The sequence below is a fragment of the Ambystoma mexicanum genome, chromosome 3p, assembly GCF_040938575.1.
Source record: "Ambystoma mexicanum isolate Mex_15411 chromosome 3p, UKY_AmexF1_1, whole genome shotgun sequence".
NCBI classification, from domain to species: Eukaryota; Metazoa; Chordata; class Amphibia; order Caudata; family Ambystomatidae; genus Ambystoma; species Ambystoma mexicanum.
The window spans coordinates 394,726,938-394,749,256 of record NC_090925.1 but is presented as its reverse complement, the minus strand read 5'-3'; the positions used below and the strand labels follow the sequence as shown (position 1 = coordinate 394,749,256).

Sequence of the window (22,319 nt, the reverse complement as noted above, 5' to 3'; positions counted from 1 at the left end):
CTCAAAGCATGCTCCAGTCTCAGCAACGCTCTGATAAGGGTCACTCATCTGGAGGCTTCCGCGGCTTCCAGGAACAGCGGTCTAGGCAGCCGGAACACTCGCCCGACCGAGTCGGCACAAGCAATAAAAAGGGGGTGGGGCGTAAGGGCTTTTGCCAGTCTGCCTCCGAGGGTAAGAAGTCATGACGGACCCCTACGGGTCCACGTGTCGTCGGTGGGGGCAGGCTTGCTCCTCACGCACACTTTTGGCAACAAAACTTTGCGCCCTGGATCCTGTCAGTAGTCTCCTCTGGGTATAGTCTACCTATTCCTGCCTCTCCTCCCTCCTCTCTGCCTCTCCCACAAGTTGGGACAGCAACTCTTTTGGCAGAGATTCTGTTGCTCGTCCTGAGCCAGGCCATGTAAGGAAGTCCCAGCCTCCCAGCAAGGCTCTGGCTTTTACTCCAGGATCTTCGCTATTCAGAAAAAGAAACAGGCTGGCCTGAGAGTGGTACTGGACCTTTCCACCCTCAACCTCTCCTAACCTCTTCAGAGGTTCAAGATGGTGACGCCAGCTTTGATTGCGGGGACATTATGCAGGGGAGACTGGATGTGCTCCCTGGATCTGAAGAACGCCTATCTGCACGTCCCGATTTGGCAACCCCATCGTTCTTTCATCCGGTTCAGGATCATGGGCTGCCATTTTTAGTACAAGGTCCTCCCTTTTGGCCTCAACTCGGGCCCCCAGGGTCCTTACCAGACTCCTGAATGCTGTGGCTGGCCTCCTCTGGGCTCAGGGTCTCCATATATACCCCTACCTAGACGACTGGCTCATCGGGGCTACATCTCAAGAAGCAGTTCACCACTCCTCCCATGCACTGATGAACACGCTACACTACCTGGCCTTTTCGCTCAATTTTAAGAAGTCACAGCTGCAACCCACACAGTCTTTGACCTTCCTGGGCCTCATCTGGGACACGCGCTCCGAGAGGGACTTCCCCTCGGAGGACAAGATCGCGGCCATCAGCAGGGCCATGTCCCACTTTCTCAGCTGAATCGCTATTTCGGCTTGGTGGTACCAGCATCTTCTGGGCTTTTTTGCAGCGGTACTGTTGGCCGTCCCCCACACGACTCATGATGAGGAGGATTCAGCTCCACTTTGCAGCGTCGTGGAACCAGGAGAGGGGCTCTCATGCCGAAATTATCAAGATCCCGATCTCTCCACCCAGACCTCACATGGTGGTCCAGGGACTGCAATCTGCGGACGGGCAGGCCCTTCAGGCCCCCCATCCCACAGATGACTATTAACAGACAATCCTTCCTAGAGGGCTGAGGAGCCACTCTGGAGGACCTCTCGGTCCACGGCACGTGGACTTGTCAAGAACAAGAATACCACATCATTTAGCTGGGACTGAACGCCATCTGGTTAGCGCTCAGAGCCATGCTCCCATGTCTCAAGGGAAGGGTGGTTTATCCAGACAGACGACTCGACCAGTATGTACTACATCCAAAAAGCAAGGGGGGGGGGGTGCGCCCATCAACATGTGGGAATAGGCCTTGGAGGATGAGATTTTCCTCATGGCAGTCCACCTTCCGGGGGAATCCAACCTGGAAGCGGACAGGCTCAGCAGGTTGGGAGCAGACAACTACGAGTGGCAGCTGAACGACCTTGTTGCACAGGAGATCTTCCACAGATTGGGCCTCCCTCGGGTGGATATCTTTGCCACCAGGCACAACAAGAAGTGCTCCCAGTTCGCCTCCATTGGCAGGTTCAGGGCCTAGGCCCCCTGGGCGACGCCTTATGGATCCAGTGGAACGGCATGTCGGCATACGCCTTCCCGCCAACTCCACTGATTCAGTGTGCTTTGCAAGTTCAAGGAGTTTCACCATCTCAACCTCGTTCTGATAGCTCCGTGGTGGCCAGCCATGCCATGGTTCTCTGAGCTGCTCAGCCTCTCGGCGGCCCCCAATCCACATCCCGACGGGCCCAGTACATCTTCGGACACAGCAGCGGGGCAGGGTCGTCCACCCCGCCCCTCAGAATCTGGTCCTCACAGCGTGGTTCCTGAGCAAGTGATGCTTAGCCACCTCAACCTATATCAAGCCAATCTGGAAATCATACAGGGGGCTAGGAGCAAGGCTACCAGAGCCCAGTATAAAAGTAAATGGACCAGGTTCTGCCATTGGGCTCACTCCAAGGATATCAACCCACTGGCTTGTTCATTGGACGACGTGCTGTCCTTCTCAGTGCACCTCGCGAACTCTGGCGTGCAGGTGGACACCTGCCGCACATACCTCTCAGCCATTGGGGCCTACAGGAATTCGGAGGAGGGGGGGTGGGTCTTCTCCAACCCGATGTCAGGAGACATTTGGCCGGTCTCGCTAGACTCTACCTGCCCATCAGAAAGCCACACGCTGTGTGGGATTTGAACCTAGTCTTGGCCGCGCACAAGGCATTTGAGCCTGTGGTGTCTGCGGACATCGGGCTGGTCACCATCAAGACTGCCCTGCTAGTCGGCCTCACATCGGCGCACGAGGTCAGCGAGATCCAGGCCCTAGTCGCATCAGAGCCGTAAACTACCTTTCACAAGGATAAGGTGGTCCTGTGGACCCATCCGGAATTTCTACCTAAAGTGCCATCAGCCTTTAACTTAAATGAGGAGATAGTCCTTCCTACATTCTTTTGCGGACCCGAAGGACGAGCCTCAGAGTTCTGCACTGCCTAGATTTCAGGTGTGCCCTGAAATTCTACCTGGACAGGACCAAGGGCTTTCCGCAAGTCAGATGCCCTATTCATCAATTTTGGAGGCGCCAGGCTATCGGGTCTCCAAAGCCTCCATCTCCCGCTGGATGGTCTCGGTCATCAAGGAATCATACGAGGGCCAGCATAGACCCCCTTCCGGCTAACTTGCGTGCCCACGCAGTCAGGGCCAAGGGAGCGGCCATCGCCTTTCAGCGCCATGTCCTAAGCAGGACGGTCACATGAGCCACTCCATCGGCTTTCTGCAAGCATTACTGTTTGGATGCTGGCTCCAGGTCAGATGCAGCTTTTGGACAGGCGGTTCTAAGGAACCTGTTTGCTTAAGGAGGGTCTCCTTTCCACCCTGGGGCTACATTCAGTTGTAATCGCCCATGCAGTATGGAGGAAAGGGGACGTGACGTGAGAGTAATTATAAATTACTCACCGTAGTGACTAACATACTCTTAGTCCATAGTCCCCTTTCCTTCATACATCCCACCATGTTCTCTCCCCCCCCTCCCTGAATAATCTGGTGTCATTAGATAATGGCAAATCTATTGTCGACGCGTCTTTGGGGACTGAGGTGTGGCGCCGGAGGGCGGAGTCAGGGCAGCAGGGAGGGGAAGAAGATTTTTCTGGTGAGAAAGGTTGTCTCCTGTCCCGCCCATGCAGTATGGAGGAAAGGGGACTATGGACGGAGTATGTTAGTCACTACGGTGAGCAACTTATAATTTTGTCTCATAAATGCATTTGTTTTTAAACATTCAAATGAAGTACTCTAAAGCATTATAGGCTGTATAACCTCCTCTCCAGTTAGTCTGCCTGCAAAAGAGCAAAAATAACTTTTCCCATCCTGTCCATCCCAATATGTAGGTAGAAGACAGGAGATCTCAAAACCCTCTTGTCCTTTTGTCAGCAGTAGTTTTTGTAAGGGCGGCTGCACACTTTGCAGTGGGAACAGTAATACCACTGTTTCACAGCTGTCCCTAATTTAACATAACTCTTCCCCTTGACCGTTCGGATGCTCCACCTCCAACCCCACATTGCACCATATGCAGAGGAGAGCAATGCAATGTGCACCAAGACAGTTTCCCTATAAAGTATTAACTTCTTTCGGGTTCTCAAGACTCTTGCACTTGACTTCATTTTATAAGCTTTGAGGATGCCAAAGAACATTTGGGGTAGGAAGGGATTCCTTTGCCCTGAGAGGTTTTTTGCTTTGTCAATCTTTGTTTCCGTGTCTCAGTTCCTCAATCCGGGTACAAATATTTTGTTATTGTAGGTTATACCCCCTTGTTTCCACAACATGGCCAATACAGGGTTCATCCTGCTATCTCAGTAGCCAAACTAGCATAATTCTGGGTAGTGATCCCTGCTGCTGCCGCCTCTGTGCGTTTGTCCTGTGTTCTAAATCTACTCTGAATAACTCAATATACCTTTTGCCTGTGGAAATGTTTGCATATAATTTCCTCAAGACAATCCTCTTGGCTTCCCTTTTCAGTTCACTCGGTCAGCCCAAGTATGTGCACTTTATTCCAACGTGGCCGGTCTTCTGAGTCCACCGTTTGCAGTGCACTGTGACTGACTGAAAATCGGCAAATGTGGTGGCATAGCCATCAGCAGTGTCTTCCAGTGACTAGGTGCATCACTCTTCCTCTGCAGTGCATTCCTTTAACTTTTCCATGTTCTTTCGAATCTGGAGTACTGATAATTTCAGGGTGTCTATCCTCCCCACTATCTAAATATATTGCTTTTCATTATTGAGCATTTCAGTTCTCAAGCTGTGGCTGTTTAGTCTGCTGTCACACTGGCTAATGACGTCTTCCTCAATCCCAAGTGTTTTACGTCGGTTGGAAAAGCTTTCAGCGGTTGATCACTTCTGATGTGCTCCCTCCAGTTTATTTGTATCTACCATCTGCACCCAGGGTGACAAGTAGTCCCCTAGGCTTGCATTGCTGCGCTGCACAAGTAATTCCTCCAGGCCTACAGCATTTAGGGTGCCCAGTCCAGTTAACTTTATATGCCAGTTGAGTAGCTATTTGTCAAACAGCTGGTCTCCAATATTTCATAAACAGTAGTTTGACGCAACATTCAGTATGTGCCGGTGAGGAACCAGGAATGAGACAGACACAGAGAACTCATGGTTTTGGCCATAAACTGTTATTTAAACAAGAAGCGTCTGAGAAATGCCTCACTATGCCTATTCTAGAAGGGATTTCCCTGCCTAAAGCAGTGTCTGTCCAATGTCAAGATGTCCATAGCAAAAATGTCTTGTGTCCAAAATACTATCCTGGCCCTCACACTCTAAAACGTACTGTCTTTGGCCTGAAAGTGTACAAAGGTTCAAAAAGGAAAGGCACAACTCAAAAGTTACAGATGAATAAAGTTCATAGTTCCAGGAGATGACTCCCATTGGATTTCTTTTCAATGCACTTTAAACCTTTAAGAATATGAGGTTTGCTTGTGCTGCTTTTCGTCAGCAAAACAACTTGTATGCAAAGTCTTAATTTTTGTTGGGTACCTGGTGAACTCTCCTGCCAGGTCTCTTCTCCTCTTAAGTATAATTTCAACAGTCTTTGGCTATACCCGATGTATCCTTATCAGGACTCCTGCATGCAATTTATTTTACACAGTGGCGAACTTGCCTTCACCTGGTAAACTCTCCTGCCAGTACTTTCTAATGTTTTACTGGGCACATGCGCACTCGACAATATTTTGTATTCATTCCGTTTTGTCTCTTTAGGAAATATTGAGTCTCCCGTTATTTCATAGACTTAATTTAGTCTTATTTTACGTTCTGTAGGGTTGCCAACATGCCCCGGTGTCCCAGCTTCCCTTGAGTGGACTCACCAGTTCTGTGGCGTGCGTCTGATTTCATGCAGTAAGCATGCAGTGGCTCTTCGATGTCCTGTTCCTTCCATGGTTTGCTGCCTCTGCCTTGTGGCTTCCTCAACATCCATTGTGGCTTCAGACTGCCTCCTCTGGGTTTCTTTATGGAGACTGCTTTTTGATGCCTGCGTACAACAGGAAGTCCTACCTTCTCTTCTTGAGGCATCCTCGCAATGGACCGGCTCCTGCAGTCTGCTCTCCCAGCCTCCTCCAAGAGCTGGTTCATGCTACAGACTTCTCGACAGTACAGGGTCCCTCAGTCAGTACCGAGAGGGCGAGATGCTCAGCCAGCCACGCCCTTCTGCCAGGTCTTCTGTCGGATTGCTCTGCGGTTACAATATTGTGACATTAAGTATGCACTTGCAACCACTAGAGTGCAGCTTGTGCATCTGGCCTCTATCGATCTTCATTACTCCGCTCAGCTTCCTCGTCTCAGTATTTTTACATTCGGGGAAAGAGCAGTCAATTCTTGTTGACTTGTATACAGAGTATGGGAAGGTATTCTCAGTAGCTTTCGGGGCAAGTGGGATAGTGAAGGGAGTCATGGCAATATGCCAATAATGCATGGAGTGGGTATCCCTAGACGGAAAGGGGAATACCATGTCTTGTCCGATGTGTCACTCCCCTGAGGGTTGTCGCCTTCTTCTGATCCTCCCTCGTATAGCTGCCCCAAGGGCCAGGATCAGTTAGCGGCTGCTGTCCCCATGCCACATGGGGAGAAGTCACAGCTGGGAAAGGAGTGATGACATCTGATTCATCACAGCATGTCTTAAGTCTCACCACTATTGGGTGGGATATAGAGTGCAATGTCTTAAACAATAAGAAAGCTTACAAATATTGATCTCACTTTTATATAGTGTGATACTACCAGTGATCCTGCGATTGAACAAACCGGTGCGCTATAATTCTTGGTCCTGTACCCGGTACTGCACACACTCGAGCCTCAGGCAGAGTTTCAATCTATACCTGGGCCCTGGATCACATCAGTGACCACAGAGCAGGCCATTTACACATTTCCTCCCCTTTCCTCTATTATATGCTGCAGAACATTGCTTATCAATAGGTTGCAGCAGCGGACATGCCCGCCTCGACAACCATGCCACAGATGCACATCTTGTGTGTTATCCTGGGAGACTCCTCCACCAGTCCATGCTGTCTGTGCAGAATGCAGTACCCAAAACCTGTGAACTACGCAGATCCAGAACCTCCACTGCCTTCCTGCTCTGCCTGCCTCTTCACACGCCTCTGATAGTATCTTTGGTGTCAGCAGCGGCTAAGAAGTCTTCTTTGGGTGCTTCTTCGGCAGCATCCACCCCGCCAGACCACAGGGGCAAGAAGTTAGATGCCATGGGACTGGTCCTCTATTCAGTGGCGACGATCATAGCGTCCGCTGACGCCATCACCATTGTAGCACGCTACAACCGGGAGCTGTGGTTCAATGTCGCCCCCATCCTGGACTTCCTCCCTGACAAGAGGTCGGAAGCACTGGGAATTCTGCAGGAAGGCGAAGTGACGTTGGACCACGCCATCATGGTGGCCATGGACATTGCTGACACGGATGCCTCAAATGAGCAAAAGCGTTTGCCTTAGTCATCGTGGCTGGCTCAAGGCCACCAACTTTCATCAGGACGTTCAGTCGAAGGTGTTGGACATGCCCTTCGATGGGGACAATTTGTTCGGTAAGGCTGTAGATGAGTCTCTACAGGCCATAAAGACTGACCCGGAGATGGCGCGGGTCTTGAGCACTTCAACAACGGAGGCCGTCCCTTCGGCCCTCAGGCAGCAAGTCCCAAGGCTCCTCCATGTGTTTTGGCGGAACCTCTGCTAGTTACCGCCAACCCTCCCGCTCTTCGGCCCAGGAAACAAACAGGGGCTGCTCCAAGGCCTTCGGAGGACAACGTTGTTGCCAAGGTCCCCAAGGTGGCCCTTCGACGTCCAAGCAAGATTGAACCCACCGTGGCGTCGGACCCCCACCTGTGCACCCCTGTAGGAGGCGGCAGGCTGGTGAACTTGGTCAGCTTGTGGGAGACCATCTCCACCGACTGTTGGGTGCTGGATGCTCTCGCCCACGGACACATCTGAGAATTTCAACAGAATTGTCCCCGAATACCACCAGTGGCCCGGCAGGCAAACCACATAACTCAGCTGTTGCTGGAGGTGCGGGCCATGTTAAGAAAACGCGTGATGGAGCTCGTCCACAGGAGGCTCCACAGCTCCCGAGTGTACTCACGGTACTTCCTCATGAAAAAGAAGACTGGAGGCCCATCCCTGATCTCCGTCGGCTAAACAAATGCAGCAAGTCCCAGAAATTCTGATGGTCACTCTTCAGCATGTGCTCGGGCAGCTGGAAGATGGGAACTTCCTGTCGTCACTGGACTTGGAGGATGCATACTTCCACATCCCCATTCACAAGGGGCACCGCAAGTTCCTGCGCTTCGTGGTTCAAGGGAAGCACTACCAATTCAAGGCCCTTCCCTTCGAATTGAAGTTGGCACCAATGGTTTTCACCAAGTGCCTGGCGCCAGTGGCTGCGCAGCTGCGACTGCAGGTGATCCACGTCAACCCTTATCTGGACGACTAGCTCATCCGGGCCAGTTCAAAGGACATTGCTGTCGACCACACAGTGAGGACTGTGTGCCGACTGACGATCTCGGGTTCTCGGTGAACTATGCAAAGTCCTGCTAGACTCCATCGCAGGATGCGCAGTTTCTGGAATCCCGACAAGTGTCGTGGATGGTGTCTCAGTCGGAGGAGAGGATAGCAGCCATCTTGGGCAAGGTACAACGGCTGTTGGCCCTGAAGGTTGCCACGGTGAGGTCCCTCAAGTCTCTGCTCGGCATGATGTTGTCTTGCAGCTACCTCATCTGACTATGGAGGCTACGGATGCATCCACTACAGGAGTTCCTCGAAGCCCGTTGGATACAAATGGCGGGTAGTTTCCAGGACAAGATCACACTCAACGAGAGCTTCCGTCGAGCAATACGGTGGTGGGTAGTTCACTCACATCTATCCGGAGGTGTGGATTTCCAGACCCCACTGCACCAGCAGCCGGTCACAATGTACGCCTCCCTGGAAGGATGGGGAGTTCAGACCGGAAGTCTTCACGCAAGAGCTGTGGCTACTGGACGAGAAATCGCTGCACATTGTGTTGGAGCTGCGGGCTGTGTTTTGGGCCCTCAAGTCTTTTCTTCTGTCCCTCATGGGCAAGGTGGTGCAGGTCTTCACTGAGAACACCCCCGCAATCTTTTACATCTGGAAGCAGGGGGCACCAGATCCCCGGTGCTCCAAAGAAGCGCAGGACCTATGGCAATGGGCCGTTGCCCAGGGGATGTTCCTCATCCCGTTTCATCTGGCAGGAGTGAAGAACACCGTCGCCGACTCTCAGCAGGGAGCTGCGCTCTTGCCATGAGAAGGAGCTTCGGCAGGACCAAGTGAATCACCTATTCTGCAGGTGCGGCAATACCCAGATCAATCTATTTGCGACAGCGACCAAGTGCCGGAGGTTCACCAGCCAGGGAGCATGGGGGACGCATTCTCATTACACTTGGACGGCCTGTTTCTGTATGCGTTCCCTCTGTTGCTATTGCTTCTTCGACTAGTCAATCAACTTGGACAGTCCCGGTGCAGGATGATCCTTGTCGCACCAGCGTGGCTGAGGCAGATCTGGTACCCGGACCTTCTGGGCATGTCTGCTTCCCCTCCAGTCAAGCTTTCTGTGGTCGCAGATCTCGCCAGGGAAGGCGGCAGAATTTTTCACCACGTCCCAGGATCACTGAACCTGAAGGCCTGGCTCCTGCAGCATTACAGTTCGGGGGTTACGATCTCCCAGCAGACTGCAAGGAGGTACTTGACAAGGCCAGAGCATCAGCTGCTCTTAAATGCTACGGACCTAAATGCGGGGTTTGCCGTTTGGTGCCATACACAGAAGATCGACCCTCTACGAGTCACAGCTCTGCAGTTATTTGCGGTCATTGGCCAAAGCAGGACTGCCCCATGCTTCCATCAAAGGTCATCTGGCAGCTATCTCCCGCTTCACCAGATCTCTGAACTTTCACGTTATGGTCACACCATCTGGTTAAGGAGTTTGTCAAAGGACTGTTTCGTTCGTTCCCGTCGGTGAAGGCACCAGCCCCGTCATGGGAACTCAATGTGGTACTGACGAGGCTCATGGGGCCTCCATTTGAACCTATGCAGACAGTTCCATTGAAGTTCTTGTCATGGAAGACTGCGTTCCTCGTTGCCATCACCTCTACACGACTAGTGGGTGAGATTCAGGCCCTGCCCTGTAAGCCACCTTATTTGACTTTTCACGGCACAAGGGTGGTGCCGAGGACGCACCCCTCCTTCATGCCCATGGTGCCGTCGGACTTTCATCTAAATGAGCCATTCGTGTTACTTGTATTTTTTCCGACTCCTTCGTCACCGGCTGAGAGGACTTTGCACTTGCTGGATGTGGATAGAGTTCCTAGGTTCTACGTGGACCGCACAAACAGTTTCTGAAAGACATCGCAACTTTTTGTGAACTTTGGCCCTGTGAACTATGGGCAGGCCCTTTCCAAGGCTTCCATTTCCAGGTGGCTCTCCGGCCGTCAGACCATTTGACCAGAGCTATCGCTGCAACTACGGTGTTCCTGTCTGATGTGCCCCTGCATGACATCTGCAGGGCTACTACGTGGAGGTCGACGCACACCTTCATGAGATTCTACTGCATCGACAGGGATTGCAGGAAGGAGGCCAGAGTCGGCCAAACAGTGCTACGCAACCTGTTCGCTTGAAGGTGAGCCTGGTTAGGAGGTAAGAGATGCTTAAGTTGAGCTTGCCACCTCCCCTGGTTGTGCATGTGTGTACTGCTATGTATTCTTCATGAGCATGTGAATCCATGCCAGACCCAGGCTGGAGAACAGTTACAGTTAAGTAACTTGTTCCATTCCAAGTTTGGATTATAGTCCTACAATTTCAGAAATGAATTGCATCTGTATGGTGATTCCGGAGGATGGGTTGTTATATCAAATGCCACTGCAGAAGTAGTCGCTACTGAGAGTCCATTTAACAATTTCACTCTTTTCAAAATGTTCCATTTCAGGCCAATTATCAGATGCTGGATCTCCACCTTCTCCATAGAGCAGTGAGCATACCTTGCCAGGAAATTTGAGCAATATCATTGGCTCTCACAGGTAGGATAGAGTGGTCTATGTGAATGTAAAGGATATTTGTACTGCTTTCTATCACCACTGGAGTGATCCCCTGGCGCGCTGGAGGATCTGAAAAGAGGCTGGGGGTGAGTTAGTGGGAATGAGCAGGATAAGTGCAAGAGAGCAGTGATGTGCTGTTGGCAGCTTCAGTTCGATGAACACTGTTTGCTGAGCTTGGCGGTGCTTTCCGGTCGGTAGCCGCTGTGTGGGGTTTGTTTGTTGTTGCACTGTAGTGAAGTTTGTGCGGTTTGCTGTGCTTTAGGGTTATGGTTGTGTTTGGTTAGAGTTTGTATGCAGATGGGTAAAATTGTTAGTGGGTTAGTTATTGGCCTCGCTATCCAGAAGTGATGCGTGCTGAATTTCAACGTTCTTAGTAGATGTGGCGCGTTAATATCTACAATCTATATCCGCCACTGGCTTATATTCACAATCCTGTCTATGTATGACACACGCCAACATTCACAATTACATCCAAATGTGGCACTGGTCCACCTTCAGAATCCTGTCTAGATGCGAAGCAAGTTAGCGTCCACAATTCTATCTAAATGTGGCATTAATGTTCCCAATGCAGGGATCGAATGACCAAAGGGTCGAATCAAAAGGACCAAAAACCAAAGGATTGAATTTATTTAATGTACTTTTTTGGGGGAGGGGGCGGGCGTTCATTTAAAATGATCCACTACTGTTTATCTTGCGTCTAGCAGTTGTAGGCCTTCACTGAGGGAAGCAATTGTTCACTTATGTGTCCATCTGACCCAGACTCTGGTTCTGCTCAACCCTCTCCTGGGTTTGATAAGATGGTCCTTTGGGTGTTTCCCAGGCTCAAGGGCGAGGATTTTCTGACTGCAGGCTTGCACACCATAAACATCAGCCAAGGGCGGGTGTTGGCAACTGAAGCTAGATTCATTTCCTTGGGGTGTTTTTCTTTAGAATGCAGTTCAGTCTTTGGGTGAGGGAGGGGCAGTTAATATTCCTGGGCATTTTACATCAACCTTTACACTGTGGCAGCTTGTCTTGCGTCTTGTTGTGAAGCTTTCCTTTTGTTTTAAATTTAACTGCTACATAATGACACATTAAGGCTTTTGAACGTTAGCACTAATGAACCACCACAAAGCTATAATCTGAGAAACTGAGTGATCTAAAATTGAAAGCTTTCAGTGTATGTTGCTAGGGGTTCTAAGTAGTCATTTGGTACCCAGTGATAATAGAGAACACAAGTACAGAAAATGCTATAACAAACAAAAACATCAAACATTTTTAAAAATAGATTTATTACAACAATTTTTATTTTTTAAATGGGGACGAGGAGGCCCTCACTGCCTAAACCCTAATACACCTATGAGAAAATTACTTGGTGGGAATTAATCAGAGTTTTTAAGAACTTTTAGTAGGTACCGTAAAATTAAAATGTATTTTTTTGAATGGGCTGCTTGTGTCGAAACTGAGATTACGAATAACCAGATTGATAGGGCATGATCAAATTGCTCCCTTAACTCCGATTTGTATAACCTTCAATCACAAAGTTTGACAGTCGCAACAATGCCACACCAATTGTGATGCCTTACCACAGAACTGGTTGCCCTTCTTCTCCGCCCTACCCTCTGGCATGTAGCACTCTAGAAGTCTGGGGACCTTTGATAAGGCATCGCTCCTTGAAACACTTGTGTATAGTCATGTTATAAATGCCATATCTGATCATTGTGTGCCACCACTGTTCTTTGGATAAATAACTTGCAACCTTTTTATAGACTTAGTTCACCCTTTTTAATGTGAGCCGTAGTTTATATTTTGCTAAGCAGAAACAAGCATCTGTCTTTTACAGTTAGCTATAAATCCATACTAATTTGCCGAAAGCTGTCTGGCTCGAACCACTGTTGATGCCTTTTTCACTTCTTTCCCTAGTGATGCTGCAGCCTTTCGATTATGACCCAAACGAGAAAAGTAAACATAAGTTCATGGTACAGTCATTGGTTGCCCCTCCTGACACTTCAGATATGGAAGCAGTAGTAAGTATGAACATTCTTCTGCAGTGCATGCCTTGGGTCCGCAAATGGTGTTCACTGTTGTCTTGATTTGTTGTTTAAATTTGTGCATCCAGTAGTTCGGTCCAGAATGTCTGCTTGTTTTCTACAAATTCTAAATCTAGTTGTGGGCGTTGTCCTGTCATCGAGAACCCCTACAATGACCCAACATCTGCTTCAGATATTTCAGACCTTTTTTTTCCGCCATTGGGTTGTTGGGGCACAGCACAAAGGTTTAAAGTGCAGTAACATGGGGTGGGCCCTTTTCTTCAAGGATTTGTGTGAGGAATTTGACCATCTACCTGGTGGGCGTGCGCTCACCTGGGCTTTTTTGAGATTTTTAAATAAATGGATGATGGTAGACCAATGTCACAGAAATATGTGGGGCAAATCCACACACATTTTCCTATGCTCACACAACAAAAGCCTAGATCTGTGCATTCCGGGCTAGACACCGCCTAAAGGTATTATCCACCCCTTTCATATTCAGTTGGAATGTGACAGCAGAGGAGGGCACAGTCTTCACATGGAAGGGGGGGGACCAACTTCCCCTGGAACCACCCTGCTCTTTTGTTATGCCCTGCAGCTGGTGGCAGTAATTGACATGCCAACAGAGGTTACTTTAAACGTGTCCCAACAGGGCCTGGCTGTCTAGGATAACAAAGGAGACAGAAAACGCAACAACCTTTCATATGTAATTGTCAACCTGAAGCCAGCTCCTGCCTTCAGTATCAATGACCGTGAACTGTTTTTGTTGCAGTAGGCCACCCCCGCTATAAGGACTCCATTCATAAGATACCAGAATGTGGTTTGCGTAAGCCAATTTGTTCTCTCAGCATCTTCAAAGAAGACCTGCTGTTTTAATCGGGGACCACACAGGGAGATCCATTAACTTGAGAGACTCTTTAATCACAGCAGAGAGGAAGATGGGTGAGACTTAGCATTGCAAGGGAGTGAGCCCAGAGCTCTTTCTGTGTAGATGAGGTTGCCGCCATATTAGTTCTGGGATACTTCTTGTTCCTGTTTCACCCCTTTACCTTTTCCTGTTGCAATGCACTCTGGTTATGACATCACACATGCCGTAAATTGTTGGTAGGGAACCCAGGATTGGTTCACTTAATGTAGGCTTTGCTTCCACCAATAGCTGTGGCCCATTTGGCTTTAAAAGACAGCTAAAACCCCTCTTTAGGCAGATGATCTGAAGACTTTGCCAGAAGCAGCAAGAACAACTTATCCTTGGACTGTGGCTGAAGGTACAGTCTGTCTTTCCTCCAGTGAAGGAAGGCCAGGAACTCCTTCCTCACAGAAATACAAAATATGAAAGGCCATCAAACATTTTGAAAACGTCTAAAAACCTGGCTCTTTGGCTTTGAACAGAATGAAAACGAATAAACAGACAAGTACCATGAAAAGGAGTACAAACTGAGAAAGATTGGGCAGAGGGTCAGGAAAGAGGAGCCTGCATCGGAGGAAGACCTAGATGTACCATTCCCTATAGAATGTCAAACAAGAAACCGCTATGGGAGAGAAGGGTCTGGCTCTGGTTGAGGAGAGTAGAGGAAAGGGGGGAGAGAGATGTCCCGAACTAGGAATGATGGACCACAGGGAACGAGGAACACCTCCCCCTAGGGGGAGAGGGTAACTGCTAAACTCCATATTATACAACAGGGAAGGGATATGGGCAGCACGTAATCTTAACACTGCGGGTATTAAAGGTACTACCACTGAATAGCCCTATGTAGTACCTGCACACAACATAAGAGCAGTAATTGTAACCCCAGAATGCTCAATGGGGAGGGCTTGTGTTTCCTGTATTTCATGTACCCTGGTTTATAAATGGGGATACTAATATGCATTGTAAAATTGTACACCATAACTATTGAACAGAAATTTGCCTTGAAGAAGACCGAGAGGGGTCGAAACACGTGTTGGCACATCACTGTCATTTGCTATTTCATACTGGAAGCGAAGAATATTAAATTACGCAATTTTCACTCACGTGTTATTTGTAACATATATTGCACATAGATTGTGCTTGAGGATTTTGTGCTATCAAGTTGTTTTAACTATGTGATACGGCAGCGCATCCAAAATGGTGGAATACCCAGTGTTCTATTTGCTTTGTTAAGTGGGTTTGAGGTGCCCGCTTGTCCCCCCAGGGTGCAGCAGCCTGTTCTTTGAGTTTAATGAAGGTCATTTTTTCGAAGATATATTGCTTAAGCGCTTACATTTACCTGGTACACCTCAGCCTTACTGTTGTGTAAACCGAAAAACACACTTGCGCTCAGCAAACTGTTAACCGAACTGAAGCTGCAAACAGCACATCACGGCTCTTGTTTTTTTTTTTTTCCCTGCTCATTCCTACTAGCCTGCCCATTCCACTTTGCCTTACAGATTCACTGCACATTATAAGAACCTTTGACAACACATATTCAAAGAGGGAAGCAAGATCCCTCCCCATAACTTCTCCCAGGGAGCAAAGGGAGAAAAGAATTCGGAGGACCCTCCAGCGCTTCAGAACCGCTACCCACCCAGCACACAGTGTGCCTGGCTAGGTTCTGCGGCAAGCTCCCTGGACAGGGAGTGCTAGGTCTTTGAACCCGAAACCAAGGACAAGGCAGCTGCCTACAACACTCTATCTTAGGGACGTCTAGCTTAAAGGATGATGCAAGCCCATTGAAGAAGCTGGGAGAAGTGCAACCACAAGCATCTCTTGCCATCTGCCTTAAAGGACATTGTCGAGCCATTTGAGTTCCTCGATCCGTAACCACCTGCAACACTGACCGCTGTCAAGGCTCGAGCTACTGCCGTCAAGCCGCAGTCGCTGAAAGAAACACGAGACGTCTTTACCAATGCTTCAGAACCGCTGATCAGCACTGGGGGCGAGCGATTCCTGACCCTGAGTTGCCATGAAGGCCAGCCTGCAGCCGTTAGTCGTGCTTCGCTTGCTGAATAACCTTGCCGCCTGATTCCTGTCTCGAACTCTGTCCCAGAGGCATGCAAAGGCACCGTGAACCCGACTTGACCCTGTCGCACCAGTAACTAGAGCAAAGGGTACATTGTAGTTCTGTCCCCCTGGTCCATCCGAGAAGGCCTGTAGAGACATTTTAAGACCCTTTCTCACATTTTTTGCTGAAGCCAAGTAGCCTTTAGAAAAATGACTGTGGTTATTATGCATACCAACAACCCTCCTGTTGGTATCCAGAGTGCATCCCTTTGCCTCCTTAGAAACTCTTCCCTCTTCATTCCTTTGTAGGGCGGGATGTATTTAGTAGTGTTATTAGATTGTCAGTTGTGATAATAATAAAGTAGATATTTGTGTATAACCTTGACTGGACACTCCTTTTATCATTGGGTAATTATATTTTTTTCTGTGTTGCAAATAAGCAATGATCATGACCTTCAGAGGATAAGCCTGCCGTTCCGTCCACGTTATCAAAATTGGACACGGTTTATAATTTTAATTGTATGCTTGTTTAATCCAATCTGTTCAGATCCATTCTGGTGTCCTAGAGGTGTGGGGCTTGTACGCCGGAATTTGATTTGTGACCACTTGCAATTTTTTCATCTAACCATATGAAACCGGTGTCAAGGAATGTGTTCATATTTTATTAATTTTGCGGTCCCTGTTTTTTTAAATTTAGGTAATTGCTAGATCTCCTTAAGTTTTGGCCTGGCTGCAAGCATTTGTGTAGATTATTAGAGTATGTGACGATTTGAGGTAATTTGCCCCTTCTCCACAAGGTGGGGGATATTGTGGGCTGGAGGGTGGGGTCGTGCTGGGGGCAGAGGGGACACAGACGCTCCAGCGTAGAACCAGAAACACTGACCAACCGGCGTGCAAGAGTGGAAAAAAGTCGAGCAAGGCAGAGGAGAAAGAACAGTGGTGGAGTGACCATGGGATCAGTGTTGGGCAGTCTGCCTGTACGACAGCAAGACCATCCAGGGGAGTGAGCAGCTCTGAGTCAGTCACAATCCCTGTGATGTCCCAAAGATAAACGGCCAATCCAGGAAGGAGATGCTGTGGAGAGCAAGCTGCGGAGCGGCAACGAGAAGGAAAGAAAATACAAGGGCCTGCAGGTACAGCCAATGTAGCCCCGGAACTCAGAGTAACATGGGGAATGTGAATATCAGAAAACCAAGCTGGACTCATAAGTTAAGCAACACTTGTACCAGTACTAATGGGAAAACTATTGTAAATCCAGTGAAACAGAACTGAGTGAGATAAGAAAATACGAAAACAAAGTGGGAAAGAATTAAAAGTAGAGCCTTATCACTTTGGGGAAAAGGCCAGGCCCACCCATGTGTTGAAGAAAGCACAAGGAGACATTTGGGGAGAACAAACCTATAAAGCCAGGAACCCCAAACATCTACATGAAGCTGCATCCAAGGAATGGAGAAATGGTAATGGGAACTTGATGTACTATAAAGGAGTGTGTAACAGAGGTTCAGGAACCCTGTAATGTGGAGGAAAGGAACCTATATTGATTAAAGATAACCAGGTAGAATAAGAACCAGGGAAATACTGGTCCCATAAAAATAACTGCAGAACTGGATACAGTGGAGGACCAGGAACTATTTGCATATGGTCTATTGAATAGAGAAGAAGTGAGACCAGGAGAAGGTATTTACTAACCACTCAAAAGAACTGCATAACTTGATACATTGAATAGCCAGAGATTATTTGCATATGGTCTACCGAAAGGAGTGTAAGAAGTGAGAAGAAACGTGTGACAAAATAGGAGCATCAGGACAAGGGAGTCATTTTGATGACCTTAGTTATAATAAGTTATGATAATGGCAGGGTCAGACAGCTTGGATTGGGACAGAGGGCAGATTTGTTTTTGGACATTCATCCTGACTAGCACCTTAGCTAGAAAGATGGGCAGGGAACCCCCATAGTTATAGGGAGAGATGGGTCTTATTTGACTTTAAATAAACTTCAGAATAGCTGCATCTGTGTCCTCCTTCTGATCCACCACAACTATTAGACCGATTTAGATGTGTGATCCATCTCTCCCAAGGGAATAAGGCTATGCCTCATCATGTGGTAGATTAAAGCACAAAATCTTAAATTTACAACTGGAGAACAGTTGGTCCTTTCACATTAAGCAAGTCATTTTGAGTCAGTCAACTTGTGATTGCTTCTAATGAAGTAAAAGTAAGAGTTGGTCATCTCAGACTTGAGGACTGGACATTTTGGTGAAAAGATCTGAAACGAATCTATGAATACCACAACATCTGATTTTTATGGTAGATTACAATTACGCTTATGGCTTGAAGCACAGTCTTTTGCAGCTCTTTTCCCAAAACACCCAGATGTCAAAATGGCACATCCATTTATGGAGCCACTACAATAATGTTTCTGATGCTTGTTAATCTGCTTAGAATCACATGCTGTGCATATGGTCCGACATCGAGTGGTAACCACCGAGTATTGCATCTTGTCTTTCGGGGGACCGAAAGAGGACGTCGGCATAGGTGTGCCTGAAACACTATCCCTATCATGACGTGTAATACCCAAAATCCCTCACGCGCCGAGCTCCCTCAGATTGTTTTTTTCCGCCCAGATAACTGGTCGCCCTATAGCGGAGCTCTTCATGAGACATCGTTTATCTTACTGAATTGTCGGTTATTCCCCGTTAAGTCACTTCGCCCATCAAGAACATCCTCGACGAAGACTACGGGGGAATCGTCTATGGCTGTGGGTTCCGGCGCCTAAGATTCGGTGTTCGGACTTCCACGTGGTCGGGCCTTCTGGCCGGCTTGCACAGTAGGGAGAGTGGGTTCGGGTTTTGCCATACTGTTATTATGGCTTTCCTCTTTTCCACTGCTTTCCTTTTTGGTCTGGTCACCCTTCCCTTCTGCTATGGAAAGGACTCCATTTAGATTCTGCCCTGTGTCTAGGGTCAGATATCCGTGGAAAGACGAGCACACGTCGTGTAACGCTTGTCTCGCCCTAGAACACGACGAAAAGCGGTGTTCGGCGTGTCAACTCCTTAAACCTAAAACTCTTAAGGGGCGCCGGTTGAAGCAGTGGGCCACGTACGGAATGTCACGTGTGGAGCCTCCCTCCCCTGCCGCGACACCAGCCGAAAGTGACGGGGGTACATCGGATGACCAAACGTCCAGCGCGGCCGTTATAGACCTTGAGGCGGACTATTCTAGGGCCGCCACGCCCGTCCCCGACCCTTCCAGGCTCGACTCTGGTCTTGCTACAGGGACCACACCTGGTGGCAGGGGCGTACAATCGCACTGCACAAAGCACACAACCCAAGCGCCCTACTCGACGACTTCGTTGAAGAAGGCGAAAGCGCCAACGGGTCTGCCGGAAACTTCGGCGGCGTTCACGGATCGGTCTGATCTGAAGCCTTCCCTGCATCCTCAGCAGCGCATGACGACTGGGCATAAGAAACATAACAAGGGCGCTACTCCCCAAACTACACGCGCCAAAGTTTCAGAACAAGAAACTTCGACGGTTTCCAAGGCCTGTACAGGCCCGAAAACTACGAGTAGGCTTCTACCCGAGAAGCCATCCGCTGGCCCTTCTGGAGCCGCAGAAGACATTTTCACTGCCGACATCATCGGAGGCGTTGTCTCCCGAAGATTCGGTGACTATCCGTAAGAGTATCAATAGGATTGCTAAGGCGGTGGGCCTAGTACCAGTTCCACCCACAGTTATGGGCCAATCCGCCGAAAAGTTTTCCACTGTTTGGGAAGACGATCCCGAAGACTCTTACGAAGAAAGCCAGGTACCCCTCTCAAGCACCCTGAGGAGATCCTCTCAACGCCTTAGGACGGAGAACACGGTTCCTACTCGGCTAGGTCCATTTGGGTCATCCAAGTTGACCACGGAGCAATTCGAGGGGTGTATGGATCGGCTGGAGCAGTTTTTCAGGGCTTCTGATCAACCTCCGCCGAAAAAAGCTCGGGTAGACCCTAACCCTCAAACACAAGATGTCCAACACCTAGATATCCAACACCAAGTTGACTATCAAGAAGATGTCCAGATGGACACGTATAGAGACACCTATACAGAAGAAGAGGAGTCTTCTTTTCTGGACAACTATGGTGAAGATCAAGGAGCAACGGACAACTGGGAGGACACCCAGCAGGACGATCACAACTCTGATATCGTTTGCCTCAACTCTCCCCCATTTACCCCGATTCGACAAGCTTCCCCGGTGGATGATCAAATGGCTTTCAACAACATGTTGAAAAAGCAGCGTGATTCTTTAAAATTGCCACGCTTGAAGCCTTGCCCGAACAAGATTTTGCGGAGGACATTATTAATGAAAAGCCTCCGGCAAGCCAGTCTATCCCTCTCGAGCTCTGTAAAGAGACGGCTGGCCCCTTCCTTACTCGCACCCGCTCAGACTAGGGCTGTGAACCCAAGGGTCAAAACTTTTCCGACCCTCCCCCACCGACCCGCTTTATGTCAAAGGACACGCAATCCCAGACTCGCTGGTGGTGACCAACACTCGCAAGAGAGCAGGGGTTCCCCTTGCCATGGGAGAGTCACCCCCGGACAAGGAGTTCAAAAGGATGTATGCCTTAGGCAAACGGGTTACGTCGGCGGCGGCCTATACCGTCCGGATTGCCAATAACACGACGTTACTAGCAAGCTACGTCGATGCCCAATGGAACCTACTCCAGGAAGGCCTTCAAGAGGTTCAGGAACCAACCAGAGCCAAACTTCTCGCCATTGTTTTGGAGGGCAAACTTGCCGATCAGAATGTGGTAAAGAATACCCTGGACACCACAGACAGCAGGCAGGTCTCTCGCACAGGGTACTCTCCTAAAGAGGCACGCATGGCTGCGCACGTCGGGCTTCAGGCCCGAGACCCAGGCATCCATTATCAACAAACCCATCGAAGAGGCCAACCTCTTCGAGAAGGCGGTAGACGATGCGTTGGAGACAGCCAAGAAGGAGCACGAGACTATTAAGTCGCTGCACTAAATTTCCCAGAAACCCTCTTCACAGAGGGGCAGTAATTCTCGGCAGTCCTTTCGAGGACAAGCCCGCGCCGCTCAAAACAATTTCGGCACGGGCAACTTCAACTCAAGTCAACCGGCTGCAAGTCCCACTTACTACCCCCAGAGGGGTCAGAAGCGCGTAAAGAATAGGGGCAGAGGCTCCAATTCCAGATCAGCGTCAACTTCGGGTCAGAAATGACCACCAAGTCCAGGTCCCCTCCCATGTCTCCCCGGTCGGGGGGCGATTAACATCTTTCCTCAAGGCATGGGAGGGGATAACTTCAGACCAGTGGGTCTTAAAGACTGTTGCCCACAGTTACTGCGTGGAATTCGCCCGATCTCCACAGTTCAGACCGCCGAAACATCGACGCCTTTCACTGGAACATCTGCAGATCCTGATCCAAGAGGTGGAAGCACTGTTGGGAAAGGACGCCATAGAAGCCGTCCCGATTCTTCAGGTAAACGAGGGTATCTATTCAGTGTACTTCCATGTACCCAAAAATGATCTCACCATGCGTCCTGTTCTAGACCTGCACCTAGCGAACAAGTTCATAAAGCCCCAGAAGTTTCGCATGGTAACACTGCAAGAGGTGATCCCATTGCTAAAACGGGGGGACTTCATGACAACATTGGATATGAAAGATGCATACTTTCATATTTCAATGCTGCCAGCGCACAGAAAAATCCTAAGGTTCGTGATTCAGGACAAACACTACCAGTTCAAGGTTCTCCCCTTCGGCATAGCCTCAGCGGCAAGGGTGTTTACCAAGGTCCTGGCAGTGGCAGCGGTACACCTGCGCAGACTTTCAGTTCCAGTTTACCCTTACCTCGACGATTGGCTCATCACGGGGGACTCGTTCGACGTTTGTTTTTCGAACACCCAAAGAACAGTAGACCTACTGTTCAGCCTGGGATTTTCTATCAACGAAAAGAAATCCAGCTTAGTCCCCAGCCAAGTAAAACAGTTCCTGGGGGCTCTAATTCGTACGGAAGACGGTCTAGTCTTCCCTTCCAGCGAGAGGGTTCAGAACATGCTCTCTCAGGTTCCTCAGTATGTAGCCAGTCGAGAGGTGAGGGTACGCAAAGCTATGCGTTTGCTACGAATGATGGCGTCATGTATATACTTGGTTCCCCACGCGCGGCTGCGCATGTGTCCCATGCAAGAGTGGTTCAACAGCCAGTGGTGTCAGGCCAGCGGACAATGGGAAGAGTCTGTTGGTTGTCTCGCCAGCCCTCGTTCTCTTTCTGCAGTGGTGGTTGAGGGAGAACCTCTTGAAGGGGAAAACCTTCACCACCCCTGCAGTGGAAGCCACTCTCACGACAGACGCATCTCTCACAGGGTGGGGGCCCTCACTTGCTTCAACAGACCCTCAGGTAGCGTCCAACCATATAAAACTACTGGAGCTACTAGCAGTGTTCAAAGCATTGACAGCCTTTCAGGAGCAACTGCAAGGGAAGAAAGTGCTGGTCTTAACCGACGACACAACAGCAATGTATTACCTGAACAAACAGGGGGGCACTC

General features: G+C 49.2%; 1 protein-coding gene across 1 annotated transcript in view; it reads left to right on the top strand.

Annotated features, from left to right (window-relative positions):
• The window catches only part of VAPB (VAMP associated protein B and C), a 478,035-nt gene that overhangs the window by 223,409 nt on the left and 232,307 nt on the right, over positions 1 to 22,319 (top strand). Inside the window, exon 3 of the mRNA XM_069651069.1 lies at positions 12,702 to 12,805. Coding sequence (XP_069507170.1) covers positions 12,702 to 12,805 — 104 coding nt within the window. The remainder of the gene's footprint in view (positions 1 to 12,701; positions 12,806 to 22,319) is intronic.